Consider the following 17,258-nt stretch of genomic DNA (forward strand, 5'->3'; position numbering starts at 1 on the left):
GGATGTCGCAAAACATCAGTACTTTTTTATTATTGTACATTCTTCGTTCGGAGGGGGGGCCACAGGTGGGTCCAGGCTAAGTGTTACAGGGGCACTGGCCCCTGTTGGCCCCTCCCCAAAACCGCCACTGCTGTAAACTAAAGCTAATTGTTGCTATCTGTTGAAGCTACACCCACACAGTTAATAAAATGGGAGGGGGAGGATTGGAAATATTGGATTATAATTATTGATGAGCTTCAGTTTTTTTTTAGCATTCATGCTAACAATTAAGAACAGAATAGGAGCAGAATTCTAAATTAATATTTTAAATATATCTATATATGATTATACATCATAAAAAATATAAAATGTATACTTTTATTTATGCACCTGTGTATTTATACTCATGCATACACATTTATAAATACAAACTATAATACAACACAAGCACAAACAAACAATACATGAATGTGTAAGCATCAATGTATCATTTAATAAAGGCTGGGGCTAATTTTATCTACTGTTTATGCTGCGGTGTTGCTAAATCCATTAAAAAAAATCCAGAATAATTTATTAGTTAATAATATTTTATATTAATAGTCTGACTCTGCAAAGTAGCTAATAAAGCTGTCAAAATAAATGTAGTGGACTGAAAAGTACAATATTTGCCTCTGATATGTAGTGAAGTATAAAGTAACACATGGAAATATTCAAGTTCTTCAAAATTGTACTTTAGTACAGTAGTCTACCTCAGTAAATGTATTTAGTTACCTTCCTGCCTGTCTGTCCCATATTAATACATGGCATTAATACACATTAATGGTTCTTTGCCACTTTTTAAAATACATACCTACACACTTATTGAGATCTTAAAATCAAGTAACCAAAACATTGCAGAGAGAAAACTGTTTTTATTTTTAAATGAAAGAAATAATTAGTCACATGCCTCTCATTGACTTTTATAAAGAAAACTACGTTAGCTGTTTCCGGTAGTTCTTCAAAATAAAAAAGGCAGAAGCTAGATATTAAACTACACTAGTTCTTCTTAATCCCTATTACAAGACAAACAAAGGAAATGTAATACAACAGATGTTATTTCTATAAATCTTTGTACCAATTCCGATCAGTGTGAGTTGTCAGTTATTTGTACTCTTATTTTGTCGGCAGGTCGTTCAATTTCCGCTAACGTTCTGGCTAACGATCATGTTCTTGACCTATTTCTGTGTGGGATTTAAACATAATATCTAACACATTTACGGTTGTTATTATTATACATTATAGTTTACAGGCATGTTCATGTCAATAGATGATTTACAGCTCATAAAAGTAAATTAAGCGGAATATAAAGCAAACCGGTGTTGGTGGTCCGGGGGAATGTTTTTAACGTTACACAGGGGTGAAGTTGAAGGGGAACATGGCAGCAGGCATCAGTGTTAAACATGGATTATTAAGCAGTAAAGCTTCGCTGTATCACGCTTTCTACAGAAAGATTTCCCCCAACAGTGTTTGTATCCAGAGAGCGGCCGACACACAGTGTGTGAGAGCGGCAACCAGCGCGACAGCAGACTCTACAATCAATGAGAAGTACTGCCTGGACCTGGTCAGGTGGGTCTGACTGCACTTACTGCTACCAACGCAAGCTAGCTAAAGTTACATTACTCTACATTCAAACAACAGATATACCTTTTTAATTTAAGGTGAGACACGTCATAATATGTCCCTTTCTAGTTTGAAGAGATATAGCACTCCTATAAATGACTAACCTAGAACATTTGAAGGAAAATAAGGGAGATAACTCCACGCCAGACTTCATTCAAATATCCTATATAAATGTAGACAACGCAAGAATTCATAACAATTATATACATATTTTTGAAAACTTAGTATACTCTCTAAAATGTTTGTGTTCAGTGTTCATTTCGGCTCTATCTAAGTAACTCAGTAACAAGTATTTAAAGGCTGTGGAAGAAGTACTCAGATATTTTACTTAAGTATTGTTGCAAGTAAAAGTACAAAAGAATAGGCATAACAATACATTTAAATTACAAAAGGTAAAAATACTCATTATTCAAAATGACCCATTTCATAATAATGTACATTATATTATTGTACTATAATTATTGATGAATTAATGTGTTCATCACTTTAACGTTGAGATGTGGAGTAAAAGTATAAAGTAGCAGAACACTGAAATATTCAAGTAAAAGTATTTCAAAGTACTTAATTACATTACACCACTGTTTGTATTTTCAACTTTAAAAATGTGAAATTCCGTTCTTTTCAGTCTGTATGTATTTAATGTATTCACCTCGCTCGTTAAAATCCTCCTCATGAAATTAGTTTTCCAGCTTTTGAAAATGTGTTTGGGGAAGAAATGCAGTTTCTTATACGCGTAAACATATTTCTAAGTTTGAGTTTCAGCTGCTGTAAAACTAATCTGGGTTTTACTTTAAACCTTCTGCTGGAGTGGATGATCATATTTAGGATCATTCTTAAATACTTTGTACCTTTTTTCTTTTGTATGAAAAGTATTATACTGGCCCATTTACTTTAGTGCCATCGAAGTGGATTCATCAATGTTCATGGAAAAATGTCAAAGAATACGTTTTCAGCCTTGAAATCTGGAATGTTCCTGTTTTCTCAGTTTTATATCATTAAAGTGACAAAACGACACATTTAAAGACGAGGATGATCTGCGATGAACATCTTTCACTGTTTGGTGACATTTTATAGACTATTATTTGGTAGTGGACATAGTTGTTCGCTGCAGCCCGACATTGAATGCACCGTGTGAAGTTCAGGCACGATGAGAATTAGCAGGAATGAAGACAGAACGTGCAGAAGGAGCAAAGTATGGAGTTTTTAATGCGAGGTAAGTTTTGAAAGTAAAGAATGAAATGAAACGTTGTCTTGAGAAGCCTGTCCTCTCTCTCTCCTGCTCAGGTCCAGAGACTACGACGGCTTCGTGTCCTCCCTGCTCCTCCCAGAGGAGGCGCGGCGCTCCTCTTTGGCCCTGAGAGCCTTTAATGTGGAGCTGGCCCAGGCAGGTAGTCCTTCGGCCAGGCTGGGCGTGGAGTTATCACTGATAACACTGGTTACTGCTCATCCCAGTACTCAGTAATCACCTTCTTCTCTTTGTTTTCTACACAAGGTCAAAGACTCCATTTCCCAGAAGACCATTGGTTTGATGCGAATGCAGTTCTGGAAGACGGCGATAGAAGAAATCTACAGAGACGAGCCTCCGAACCAGCCGGTCAGCGCCGAGCTGTGGCGGGTAAACTCCACAACACAGTGACATGTTTGTTTCAGAAGTTCTGAGAGGAACTGTTAGGATGCGTCATGTGGACATAACGAATAAAGTACTTTATACTTCCACGACAACACACAGGCACGAGTTATACTTCTATATTATACTTCTATATTATACTTCTATATTTACTTCTATATTGTACTTCTATATTGTACTTCTATATTATACTTCTATGTATACTTCTATGTTATACTTCTATATTATACTTCTATATTATACTTCTATATTATACTTCTATATTATACTTCTATATTATACTTCTATATTGTACTTCTATATTATACTTCTATATTCTATATTATACTTCTATATTATACTTCTATATTGTACTTCTATATTATACTTCTATATTATACTTCTATATTGTACTTCTATATTATACTTCTATATTATACTTCTATATTATACTTCTATATTATACTTCTATATTATACTTCTATATTGTACTTCTATATTATACTTCTATATTATACTTCTATATTATACTTCTATGTTATACTTCTATATTCTATATTATACTTCTATATTATACTTCTATGTTATACTTCTATATTATACTTCTATATTATACTTCTATATTGTACTTCTATATTATACTTCTATATTATACTTCTATATTATACTTCTATATTATACTTCTATATTATACTTCTATATTGTACTTCTATATTATACTTCTATATTATACTTCTATATTATACTTCTATGTTATACTTCTATGTTATACTTCTATATTATACTTCGTATGTTATACTTCTAATTTATTATACTTCTATATTGCTACTTCTATATTATACTTCTATATACTTCTATATTATACTTCTATATTATACTTCTATATTATACTTCTATATTATACTTCTATATTATACTTCTATATTATACTTCTATGTTATACTTCTATATTATACTTCTATATTATACTTCTATATTATACTTCTATATTATACTTCTATATTATACTTCTATATTGTACTTCTATATTTATACTTCTATATTATACTTCTATATTATACTTCTATAGTTGTACTTCTATATTATACTTCTATATTATACTTCTATATTATACTTCTATGTTATACTTCTATGTTATACTTCTATATTATACTTCTATAGTTATACTTCTATATTATACTTCTATATTATACTTCTATATTATACTTCTATATTATACTTCTATATTATACTTCTATATTATACTTCTATGTTATACTTCTATATTATACTTCTATAGTTATACTTCTATATTATACTTCTATATTATACTTCTATATTATACTTCTATATTATACTTCTATGTTATACTTCTATGTTATACTTCTATATTATACTTCTATATTATACTTCTATATTATACTTCTATGTTATACTTCTATATTATACTTCTATATTATACTTCTATATTATACTTCTATATTATACTTCTATGTTATACTTCTATGTTATACTTCTATATTATACTTCTATATTATACTTCTATGTTATACTTCTATATTATACTTCTATGTTATACTTCTATATTATACTTCTATATTATACTTCTATGTTATACTTCTATGTTATACTTCTATGTTATACTTCTATATTGTACTTCTATATTGTACTTCTATATTATACTTCTATATTATACTTCTATGTTATACTTCTATGTTATACTTCTATATTATACTTCTATATTATACTTCTATGTTATACTTCTATGTTATACTTCTATGTTATACTTCTATATTATACTTCTATATTATACTTCTATGTTATACTTCTATATTGTACTTCTATATTATACTTCTATATTATACTTCTATATTATACTTCTATATTATACTTCTATATTATACTTCTATATTATACTTCTATGTTATCTTCTATTATACTTCTATGATTATACTTCTATATTATACTTCTATATTATACTTCTATATTATACTTCTATGTTATACTTCTATGTTATACTTCTATATTATACTTCTATGTTATACTTCTATAGTTAGACTTCTTATTATACTTCTATATTATACTTCTATATTATACTTCTATGTTATACTTCTATGATTATACTTCTATGTTATACTTCTATATTATACTTCTATATTGTACTTCTATATTATACTTCTATGTATACTTCTATATTATAACCTTCTATGTTATACTTCTATGTTATACTTCTATGTTATACTTCTAATTATACTTCTTCTATATTATACTTCTATATTATACTTCTATATTATACTTCTATATTATACTTCTTTATTCTATATTATATACTTCTATATTATACTTCTATATTATACTTTCTATATTATACTTCTATTTTATACTTCATATATTATACTTCTATATTATACTTCTATATTGTACTTCTATATTATACTTCTATGTTTATACTTCTATATTATACTTCTATGTATACTTCTATATTATACTTCTATGTTATACTTCTATATTGTACTCGTATCTAGATTACTTCTATGTTATACTTCTATTATACTTCCTATATTATACTTCTATATTATACTTCTATATTACTTCTAGTATTACTTCTATATTATACTTCTATATTGTACTTCTATATTATAGCTTCATATTATACTTCTATATTATACTTCTATATTATACTTCTATTATACTTCTATATTGATACTTCTATATTATACTTCTATATTATACTTCTATGTTGTACTTCTATGTTTTACTTCTATATTAATACTTCTATATTATACTTCTATATTATACTTCTATGTTATACTTACTATTGTACTTCCTATATTATACTTCTATATTCTACTTCTATATATTACTTCTATTTGTAACTTCTATATTGTACTTCTATATTGTACTTCTATATTGTACTTCTATGTTATACTTCTATGTTATACTTCTATATTATACTTCTATATTATACTTCTATATTCTATATTATACTTCTATATTATACTTCTATATTCTATATTATACTTCTATATTATACTTCTATGTTATACTTCTATGTTATACTTCTATGTTATACTTCTATATTATACTTCTATATTATACTTCTATATTATACTTCTATGTTATACTTCTATGTTATACTTCTATGTTATACTTCTATATTATACTTCTATGTTATACTTCTATATTATACTCATGTTATACTTCTATGTTATACTTCTATATTATACTTCTATATTATACTTCTATATTATACTTCTATGTTGTACTTCTATGTTATACTTCTATATTAGTACTTCTATATTATACTTCTATTTGTACTTCTATATTGTACTTCTATAGTGTACTTCTATGTTATACTTCTATGTTATACTTCTATATTATACTTCTATGTTTACTTCTATATTATACTTCTATATTGTACTTCTATATTATACTTCTATGTTATACTTCTATATTATACTTCTATATTATACTTCTATATTATACTTCTATATTATACTTCTATGTTATACTTCTATGTTTATACTTCTATGTTATACTTCTATGTATACTTCTATGTTATACTTCTATGTTATACTTCTATATTATACTTCCTATGTTATACTTCTATGTTATACTTCTATAGTTGTACTTCTATATTGTACTCTATATTATATACTTCTATGTTATACTTCTATGTTATACTTCTATTTATACTTCTTAATTTACTTCATATTATACTTTCTATATTATACTTCTATATTATACTTCTATTTACTTCTATATTTACTTCTATATTATACTTCTATAATTTACTTCTATATTATACTTCTATATTATACTACTTTCTATATTTACTTCTATGTTTACTTCTATTTTATACTTCTAGTTGTACTTCTATATTTACTTCATATATATCTTCTATATTATACTTTCATATTATACTTCTATTTGTACTTCTATATTGTACTTCTATATTATATACTTCTATATTTACTTCTATATTATATACTTCTATATTTACTTCTATATTGTACTTCTATATTGTATACTTCTATGTTATCCTCTATATTTATACTCTATATTATACTTCTATTTTTTATATTCTATTTTACTTCTATATTATACTCTACTATATTATACTTCTATTTATACTTCTATGTTTACTTCTATGTTATACTTCTTATTAATACTTCTATGTTATACTTCTATGTTATACTTCTATATTGTACTTCTATATTATACTTCTATATTATACTTCTATGTTATACTTCTATATTGTACTTCTATATTGTACTTCTATATTGTACTTCTATATTATACTTCTATGTTATACTTCTATATTATACTTCTATATTGTACTTCTATATTGTACTTCTATATTGTACTTCTATATTATACTTCTATATTGTACTTCTATATTATACTTCTATATTATACTTCTATGTTATACTTCTATGTTATACTTCTATATTATACTTCTATATTATACTTCTATGTTGTACTTCTATATTGTACTTCTATATTGTACTTCTATGTTATACTTCTATGTTATACTTCTATATTATACTTCTATGTTATACTTCTATATTATACTTCTATATTATACTTCTATATTATACTTCTATGTTTATACTTCTATGTTATACTTCTATATTATACTTCTATGTTATACTTCTATATTATACTTCTATATTATACTTCTATGTTATACTTCTATATTATACTTCTATGTTATACTTCTATGTTATACTTCTATGTTATACTTCTATATTATACTTCTATGTTATACTTCTATATTATACTTCTATATTATACTTCTATGTTATACTTCTATATTATACTTCTATGTTATACTTCTATATTATACTTCTATATTATACTTCTATATTATACTTCTATATTATACTTCTATGTTGTACTTCTTAATGCAGTAAATGTATTTCAGAACTTTACATTCATTTAAAGAAGTCGTGCGTAGTTCAAGTCGACACGCATCGAAGGAGGACATTAAATTATCCTTCAGTAATTCAACATCATGTGTTCTGACTGCACACACACACACACACACACACACACACACATATGTCTTTTATTGTGAAAGGAACTTTAAGTGTATTGACTTCGCTAAGATTCTAAATGCACAACCTTTACCTGTAACGAAGTATCTGTACACGGCGGCGTTGCCTCTTCACTGAAGTAAGATATCCGAATACTTCGGGGAAACATCAGTTATTTTAAATGTGCTTCTTCTTTGAGTTTATTTCTGAGTTTGAGCTCTGGATGTTTTGCAGGCGGTGAAGAAACATTTCCTGACGAAGAGATGGCTGCTGAGGATCATCACCGAGAGAGTGAGCATCACGTTCCTCCTGCAGCGTGCAGTCATCCTGAATAACTAAGTGTGTGTGTGCCTGTGTGTGTGTGTGTGTGTGTGTGTGTGTGTGTGTGTGTGAACAGGAAAAGGATCTGGATGACAGAGCGTACAGGAACCTGCAGGAGCTGGAGGTGTACTCGGAGCACACGCAGTCCTCCCTGATCTACCTGCTGCTGGAGTGTTTAGGTAAGAACAGGTGAGCTGCATGTTGTCCGTGTTTCGGTTTGTAACACACTCCAGCTTTTAGTCGGTTATAACGAGGCGGCGCTGGTGGAGGAAGCACCGATACATGAAGTGAAACGTACGTGACATTATTACTTCTATACGACAGCTTTTCCATTTTGACTGTTAATTAATTTAAATAATGAACTTTTATCAGTTTCCTTTCACTTATGTTGTCAGACGACTTGTGACTCAAAGTCTTCATCTGTTGCTTTAAAAAGCTCGTGTGTGTTATGGAATTAATACGGGAGTTAGGGAGACAGCGTGCGATAAGTCCGTCCAGTCCACGAGTAACGACCGACTCAAACTCCGTCAACACGATTCTGCTCTTTTACACAGGGGTGAAAAACGTCCACGCAGACCACGCAGCGAGTCACATCGGTAAAGCTCAGGGGATCGTGACGTGTCTGAGAGCGACTCCTCATCACAGCAGCCGGCGGAAAGTCTACCTCCCCATGGACGTCTGCATGCTGGTGAGTCCACGCTTCACCGGGACCTCAACGGAAATCTATGAGAGCAAAACGTGTGAATGTAATGGACATTTCTGCATTTTAGGTACACACTTTATTATACAGTTACACACACACACACACACACACACACACACACACGTTGGGCTTCGACATGTTGGATAATATTCTGTGTTGCTACGCTGAGATTAAAACCCTGAGACACACGGAGAACAATGTGTCGACCATCTGTCCCACATGGAGAGCAACACGCTGCTGCTGGGGGGGGGGGGGGGGATACTGTGCACATGTATTTGGGTCGCTGCATGAAGCACGCAGGCTTCGCTGGACGATGACTCTTCTGAGCTCGAGGCCTGCGGAGCGCGCTCTCCTCGCATCACCTTCTCTCTGCTGCCTGCAGGGGGCGCTGGTGGTGCACATGAAACACCCTGCAGTCAAACACAGGACACACTGTGTGTGTGTGTGTGTGTGTGTGTGTGTGTGTGTGTACTTTATTGATCCCACGCTGGGGAAATGTACGTGTTGCAGCGAGAGTCAGAAAAGCAAAGAAAGAAGGTGATTTGAGTGATGAATGAGAAACAACCTCTCGCACAGACGACGGTTGTTCTGGAAAGACGCCAACAATCACGATTGATTTGTCATTTCTCGCTTCAGGAGGAAAAGTCTAATAGCAAGCCGCACCTCGTCTGCCGCCACGTGTCAGCCTTCGTGGCTCAAACACGGACGAAGGTTTAGTCTCATTTAGAATCGGCGTGTAAGGGAGCCTGGAGGGACAATCCAGTGAGAGTCCCCTCTTCGTTGTGAGGCGCCGCAGGAGGGACCTGCTCTGGTGTGCATGTAGAGTGTAAACTGATGGTTCATGTGAAGGTGGCTGCGATGTGGCATTTACCTCTTCTTCTTCAAATGTCTTTCTGCGATCACGTCCTCGCCAGTCGTTGGTTCTTTTTCTCCCTCATTAGAGGAAGTAATGAGTCGGCTGCAGATCTGAGGGGGGGAGGAAAGTCACGCAGAAGAACTCTGATGTGTCGACAGACGCTTCTAATGAGCTCGTCACTCTTAAGATGATGTCACCTGAATAATAAATATGCACACGTATCATTATGTGTGTTTTAATTATGCACTTGTAGAATTTATGTTGAATAAATCATTTAAATACAAATATTTATAAAATATAATAAAATATTCCCTAAAAGTAAAGTTTTAAATCAACAAGAATTATTTTATTTTTTTACAAGAAAAATACTTTAATATTCTTTTAATGTCACAAATTTCCCAGAAAAAATTGCAAATAAAATCTTAATAATTTTCTCTGTATTTATTTAAACATTTTTAATGTCCCTAATGTGTCGTTCTTTACTTTAAGTATCTTTTATTTCTGTTTGTGCAGCACGGAGCTTCTCAAGAGGACTTTATCCGCCGCAGCCAGGAGCAGAACGTCCGGGATGTTGTGTACGACATCGCCAGTCAGGCGCACGTTCATCTGCAACACGTACGTACGGCGCACTCGCGTCACCAAACTAAAACACGTGACGGATTGAAGGCTGCCGTTAAACCAGAGACAAATCTTTTCTCCATGGAGGTCCCTGAAGTGACGCACAAAACGTGTTAGTAAATGCTTCCATGGTTGCTTTGAGTAGGAAGTCTTTAATGCAGGGGGGGGGAACCTCCGGCCTGCGGGCCGTATACGAGACCATTTGATCCTGTCCTCGAGGTCATTCGTAAAACACACGCAAAAAAAATCCACTAGAAAAAAAAACTAGCGACTGACTGTCCTTGAACACAACACGAGCGGAGCGTGTCATCACGTGATCACGTCATGTCAAAAAACTTTAAAGGAGTCATTGACGTCAGTGAACGCAGCGTGGCGAGTGTAAAACACAGAACGCTGGACGTGGAATGTTCCAGTTAACCCTTTAAAGGGTTAACGTCCAGTGTGTCGAGTTTGTGTGGAAACATAATCTCGAGCGTCATTACAGCACGAAACATGTCGAACTGCACGCGCTGAGAGGACGACCACACCAAGAACAGACTGTTCCACCGCTGCAGTTATCTCTTTACTCCTGGGAAACTGTCAAACCGGCGTGCAAAGCAAACGGTCGTCCTGGAAACACTTCGATTGTACAATCCGGTCGCAGAAGCTCCCAAAATATGTTTTAGTGCGACGCCTCTGCAGCTGCTGCTGGAACCAGAGCGGCGCTCAGCTTTGTTCTGCAACACTCTTGAACGTCTCTCAGGCCACTTAGCGAGCATCAAACAGCGGGAACACGAAGGGGAGCTATTTCTAAAAGGAGTCAGTGGCGTGTTTCCCGCCTGCTCCGATGAGCCTGGAGCGACTTCCTGTGGAGATGCAGAGCCTCCACTTACGCCTCGTTGACTCCTGAACTTTCATTAACTTCAAGTGAAAAGTTTTATTTGAACCTTGTTTTTACTTTTACAGTTTTTTATGATTAAAGCAATTAAAGAAGTGAAGCTCATTAAAAGAGTGAGAACGTCTCGTGGACACCTTTTAAATCCATAATTATAATAATAATAAACAACTGGAACCTTAAACATCAGGATGTTAGTTTAAAAAGGTGATTTGTTTTTGCCGCTGGTACAAGAAGGGTCTTTGTTATATATATTATATATATATAAATTATAACGTTATCATGATGTGTTCAATTTAGTCTTGTAAAATGTAGTTTCTGGCGGAGAGGGAATTATGAGCTGTTACTAATTAATTTTAAGTTATATAGACATTTTAAATGTGAGTTAATTGTACGAGGTGGTCGTACAGTTTGTAAAGTTTGTAAAATTCAAACATTAAAAGTGTTTGTTGTGCTTTCTCCTTCAGGCGCGATCGTTTAGCCACAACGTCCCAGCAGCCGCCAATCTGGCCTTCCTCCAGACGGTGAGTTTTAAAACATCATCATCATCATCATCATCATCATCATCATCATCATCATCACTGAGTTTCTCCAAAGTTTAAATGGTTGAAGATATAAAAAAAAAACTTGTGGCTGAATGTCCTGATGGTGCGTTCAGGTGCTCTGTGATGAAGTTTCATTAACATGTCCTGATGGTGCGTTCAGGTGCTCTTTGATGAAGTTTCATTAACATGTCCTGATGGTGCGTTCAGGTGCTCTGTGATGAAGGTTCATTAAAGTGTCCTGATGGTGCGTTCAGGTGCTCTGTGATGAAGTTTCATTAACATGTCCTGATGGTGCGTTCAGGTGCTCTTTGATGAAGTTTCATTAACATGTCCTGATGGTGCGTTCAGGTGCTCTGTGATGAAGGTTCATTAAAGTGTCCTGATGGTGCGTTCAGGTGCTCTGTGATGAAGTTTCATTAACATGTCCTGATGGTGCGTTCAGGTGCTTTGTGATGAAGTTTCATTAACGTGTCCTGATGGTGCGTTCAGGTGCTCTTTGATGAAGGTTCATTAAAGTGTCCTGATGGTGCGTTCAGGTGCTCTGTGATGAAGTTTCATTAACATGTCCTGATGGTGCGTTCAGGTGCTCTGTGATGAAGTTTCATTAACATGTCCTGATGGTGCGTTCAGGTGCTCTGTGATGAAGGTTCATTAAAGTGTCCTGATGGTGCGTTCAGGTGCTCTGGGATGAAGTTGTGTGCCTGACCCACATGGATATTAAATGCAGTTTTTATGATTTACATGTTTTTCACTGAAAAATATGCTTTAAAAAAAGATGTTTTATTTTACTACAAAGATCTGCAAATGATTTGTGAGGAGAACAGCTGGATAGATGTTCTGGCCATGAATCATAAACGTGATGCAGAGCTGAGGAACACAAAAGGTCTCTGTGTGTGTGTGTGTGTGTGTGTGTGTGTGTGTGTGTGTGTGTGTGTGTGTGTGTGTGTGTGAGGTTATGAGTTTAATGTGAAGGAGCCGGAGGGACATTGAACACACCGTCTGAACTCTGCAGCTCTCACTAACACGAGGATCTTTATTTAAGAGTTAAGAACATGCAGATTATTTATAGATGTATTATCATAAAGTCTCGTATTCATTGATGTTTCGGGATTATTAATAATTATTAATATTAATGTTTGTGCACATTACTCACAATACTTTGATCACGAGGAAGATGTTCGTGCAGCCCTCGAGCTCTTTCAGTCGGACCTGATGCAAAGTAAAACTCTTCTTCTGTGGTGCTGTGTGCGTCAGGTGGTGTTGGAGGACTACCTGCAGCGAGTGAGGAGGGCCGGCTTTGATGTTTTCAACTCCAGTCTGAAGAACAGAAACCCCCTCCTGCCCATCCGGCTGTACCTCCGCTCCTGGAAGAAGACCTACTGAAGTCCTCCTCTTCCTCCTCCTCCTCTTCCTCTCTCCTCTTCCTCTTCCTCCTCCTCCTCCTCCTCCTCCTCCTCTCAGCCTCTGAAGGCTGCAGGACTGAAGCTCAGTGTCGCTCCTCTCGGGGTTTTCTGCATTGAGGCTGCAGCAGAGTTTTGAAATCTGCCTCCTTGAATCTGGACGTCGCAGCTTCTGTTCACAGCTTCCTGCATGTTCCAGATGTTGTTATGTGTGTGCACGCTGAACGTTTAACTAATAAATATCAGCCGAAGCGTCCCCACTTCATGACTCGCATCAACAGTTTATATTACAAGTGTTCATGTGTGCAGCGTCACGCTCCTGCTGGATGAACACTGCCCGGACTAAAGGGTTGTTACTTCCTGTTCAATGAGGCTTCAAAACCAACATTTCAGGAATTCTTATTTTCCAAAGCGAGCCGTGTCTGAATGTGCTCAATAATTCACTGAAATGAAAGTGCAGTGACACATGGATCGGTTTTTGAAAGGAAAAAGAGATGTGGGAGAGAACCCTTCAAAGTAAAAGCTTCAAAGCATGTGCAGAAGAAATAATGACTCTGAATACGTAACCTTTGGATTCATGACTCACTTTGATGACACGTTTATTATACAACCAAAAGTGGGCCTTAAATTAAATATAATACAAGATCGTTTAGATAATCTGGGTTAAAAAAACAATATGTTGTGCTTTGTTTTGTTTTTTGTGTCCAATGTTAGTTCACTTTATAAAATACTACATAAACAATTTATTCTCAGCTCATGGTGAAATATGTAAACAATCATTAACGGGCGAAACTCAACAATCTGCTTAAACTGCTTTATTCAGTTACACAACAATGATAAACCTACAAATATTAGACTTTATTAGTTTGTCAGTTTGATATATATATATATTATATATATTATATATATATAATATGTATATATTTATAGAATATATATAGATATTTATATATATAATATTTTATATATATATTTTTTTTTTATATATATCTATAAATATATATATTATAAATATGTATATTTATAGAATATATATTGTATATATATATATATATTCTATAATATATACATATTAATATATAATATATATATGTATTATAAATATCTAATATATATATATATATATATATATATATATTAAACATATATCTATATATTTATAATCTATATTTATAGAATATATATATATATATATATATTCTATAAATATACACTATTATTATATATAACATATATATTATAAATATCTATAATATCTATATATATTTATAAATATATATATTCTATAAATATATTATATATTCTATAAATATATATATTCTATAAATATATATATATTCTATAAATTATATATATTATAATATATATATTAATTATATATATATATATTATATATCTATATATCTATATACTCTCTCTTATCCTATTTCTCTTCTCATATATCATCTGTATATATTCTTTATATATATATTCTACATTTTCAATATTTCTATTATCTTATATTCTCTCTATTTTCTATCTATATCTCTATTATCCCTATATCCTCTTTATCTCATCTTCTATTTTTCTCAATTATTCTATTTCTACATTATATCTTTTCTACTATCTATCATATTCTATCATTATCTTATATCTATATCTCTTTATATGTAATATTAATACAAAGATTGATATAGCCTCCAGTTTTTTCCCAGTGGCCACTTGCAGTAATGCAACAAAAGAAATCCCCCAAAAGGTATTTTCCCCTCAAACAGCCATTATAAAAACAAAAATAATTCTTACTTTGTATTATGAATTACAAACACATTATGAATTTATGAATATTTGTTTTATTTGTAAACTTCCCGAGATCAGAGATCTTATTGTATATGTGTACCTGAATGGTATTTTGACTTGACTAAATGTTTTTTTAGAGCTTCATGTGGACCAGATTATATATGACTGCGTTATATGAAAACAACACACACACACATTTTCAGCGCACACACACACACACACACACACACACACAAACACACACACACACACACCCACACACACACACACACACGTGGGAGTGACAGAGTGGCACCAACATCCTCGTCTGTCTCATTGAGGCTGCAGAGGGAAGAAAGTACTGACAGCTTTGATCTCATTTGGTCGTGTGTGTGTGTGTGTGTGTGTGTGTGCTGGAACTAGATCTTCTTCCGACACTAACAAGCCTCAAATACTGAATACACACGCAGGACAGGTGACTGTGAGGGTCTGCAGCAGGGTCAGCGAGTGCAGGTTCCCTCCCCGGCTGTTTACCGCGACGTGACAGTGTAAGCCTTAATTAAGCCTCATCCCCTCGGCCTATAGCTGCCCCTGAGACCTGTAATTACCCCCCCCCCCCCCTGAGCCTCCATGTTTACATCAGCAGACGCATCTGCAGCATCAGCAGCAATCATGTAGTTCACTTTTAATGAAAGTAACTTTAAAGCTGCATTCATCACATATTTAACCACTAGGGGGCAGAACAACACACACGTTTAAGTACTTAACAATCGTAGTAAAGTACTTGTGCTACAATTGAAGTTACTTTATACTTCTACACTTCAGAGGCGAAGATCGTCCTGTTAATAAACTTGCTAAATTAAGTTCTTGTGATGTAATGTGATTATGTTTTGAGAAGTTTGGGATAACCTTTATTTATTTATACACGAGCAGGAGTTTGTGTTTCTACCCATGAAAAGGAGAAACATATAAATACTCTCTGTGTTATTTGTTGTTCTGGTTGCCTTGTGTAAAAGGTATGAACTAAATAATCTACAGTGCTCTCGATGCTGAACCCTGGAAACTCACAGGCTGATTTAATCTGATGTGTATCTCTGTATCTTCCTGTTGACCGTCCTGAACTGTGAACGCCTCCCGTACTGTACAAGGTCCCTCGTTCACCTCCATCCCACGGATGAGTCACCCCGGCTGCCTTCAGCCTCCCGTATTGCGTCTGTGCAGAGGCTCTCTGGTGCTGCTGTTGACGATGAGAGCCTGCATTAGCCACATTAAAGGCACACTAGTCACTGATGTCTGACACTGCTGCAGGTTTCTCTCTGTGGGAAGAATCTGAAGGTTGTGTAGGAGGACGCTGTGTGTGAAAGGCTTCCATTAGTGAGGGGCAGACGACATTTACACGTGTCTCTGTCTCTGGGGTATATAACAAGCGGGTACTGTTCATGTACTGACTACGTCTACTGACTGTACGTGTACTGACTGTACTTGCACTGACTGTACGTGTACTAACTGTACATGTACTGATTGTACGTGTACTTACTGTACATGTACTGATTGTACGTGTACTGACTGTACGTCTACTGACTGTACGTGTACTGACTGTACGTGCACTGACTGTACATGTACTGATTGTACGTGCACTGATTGGACGTGTACTTACTGTACGTCTACTGATTGTACGTGTACTGATTGTACGTGTACTTACTGTACGTGTACTGATTGTACGTGTACTTACTGTACGTGTACTTACTGTACGTCTACTGACTGTACGTGTACTGATTGTACGTGTACTGACTGTACGTGTACTGATTGTACGTGTACTGACTGTACGTGTACTGATTAATAAATAATAATATAATAAGTAATAAAATAATAATTTTGTGGGTTTAGTCGACACGCACGTCGACATAATTGGTTAGATAAGGTG

The 17,258-nt window shown here is 33.8% G+C and overlaps 1 protein-coding gene across 4 annotated transcripts; it reads left to right on the forward strand.

Moving 5' to 3' along the window:
* Positions 1 to 1,244: 1,244 nt before the first annotated feature.
* On the forward strand, positions 1,245 to 14,334 carry ndufaf6 (NADH:ubiquinone oxidoreductase complex assembly factor 6). 4 transcript variants are annotated; one of them, XM_029451871.1, is made up of 9 exons: positions 1,245 to 1,584; positions 2,923 to 3,022; positions 3,131 to 3,253; positions 8,497 to 8,553; positions 8,660 to 8,762; positions 9,138 to 9,353; positions 10,656 to 10,757; positions 12,102 to 12,158; positions 13,434 to 13,571. In XM_029451871.1, exons 1-8 carry the CDS (start codon positions 1,394 to 1,396, stop codon positions 12,113 to 12,115), a joined length of 906 nt encoding a protein of 301 aa, XP_029307731.1. In that variant the 5' UTR covers positions 1,245 to 1,393; the 3' UTR covers positions 12,116 to 12,158; positions 13,434 to 13,571. The 4 variants fall into 4 exon arrangements, with proteins under 4 accessions (XP_029307731.1, XP_029307732.1, XP_029307730.1 ...); XM_029451870.1 differs by having other exon boundaries at positions 1,329 to 1,584; positions 9,138 to 9,271; positions 13,434 to 14,334; XM_029451874.1 differs by having other exon boundaries at positions 1,448 to 1,584; positions 2,923 to 3,026; positions 9,138 to 9,271; positions 13,434 to 14,334.
* Positions 14,335 to 17,258: the final 2,924 nt, after the last annotated feature.

The sequence above is a fragment of the Cottoperca gobio genome, chromosome 16 (assembly GCF_900634415.1).
Source record: "Cottoperca gobio chromosome 16, fCotGob3.1, whole genome shotgun sequence".
In the NCBI taxonomy this organism is placed as follows: domain Eukaryota; kingdom Metazoa; phylum Chordata; class Actinopteri; order Perciformes; family Bovichtidae; genus Cottoperca; species Cottoperca gobio.

Coding starts and splice junctions, on each gene's coding strand:
- ndufaf6 (XM_029451870.1), top strand. CDS start 1,394: ATGGCAGCAGGCATCAGTGTTAAACATGGATTATTAAGCAGTAAAGCT. Junction 10,758..12,101: donor CGCACGTTCATCTGCAACAC/GTACGTACGGCG, acceptor TTTCTCCTTCAG/GCGCGATCGTTTAGCCACAA. Junction 12,159..13,433: donor ATCTGGCCTTCCTCCAGACG/GTGAGTTTTAAA, acceptor TGTGTGCGTCAG/GTGGTGTTGGAGGACTACCT.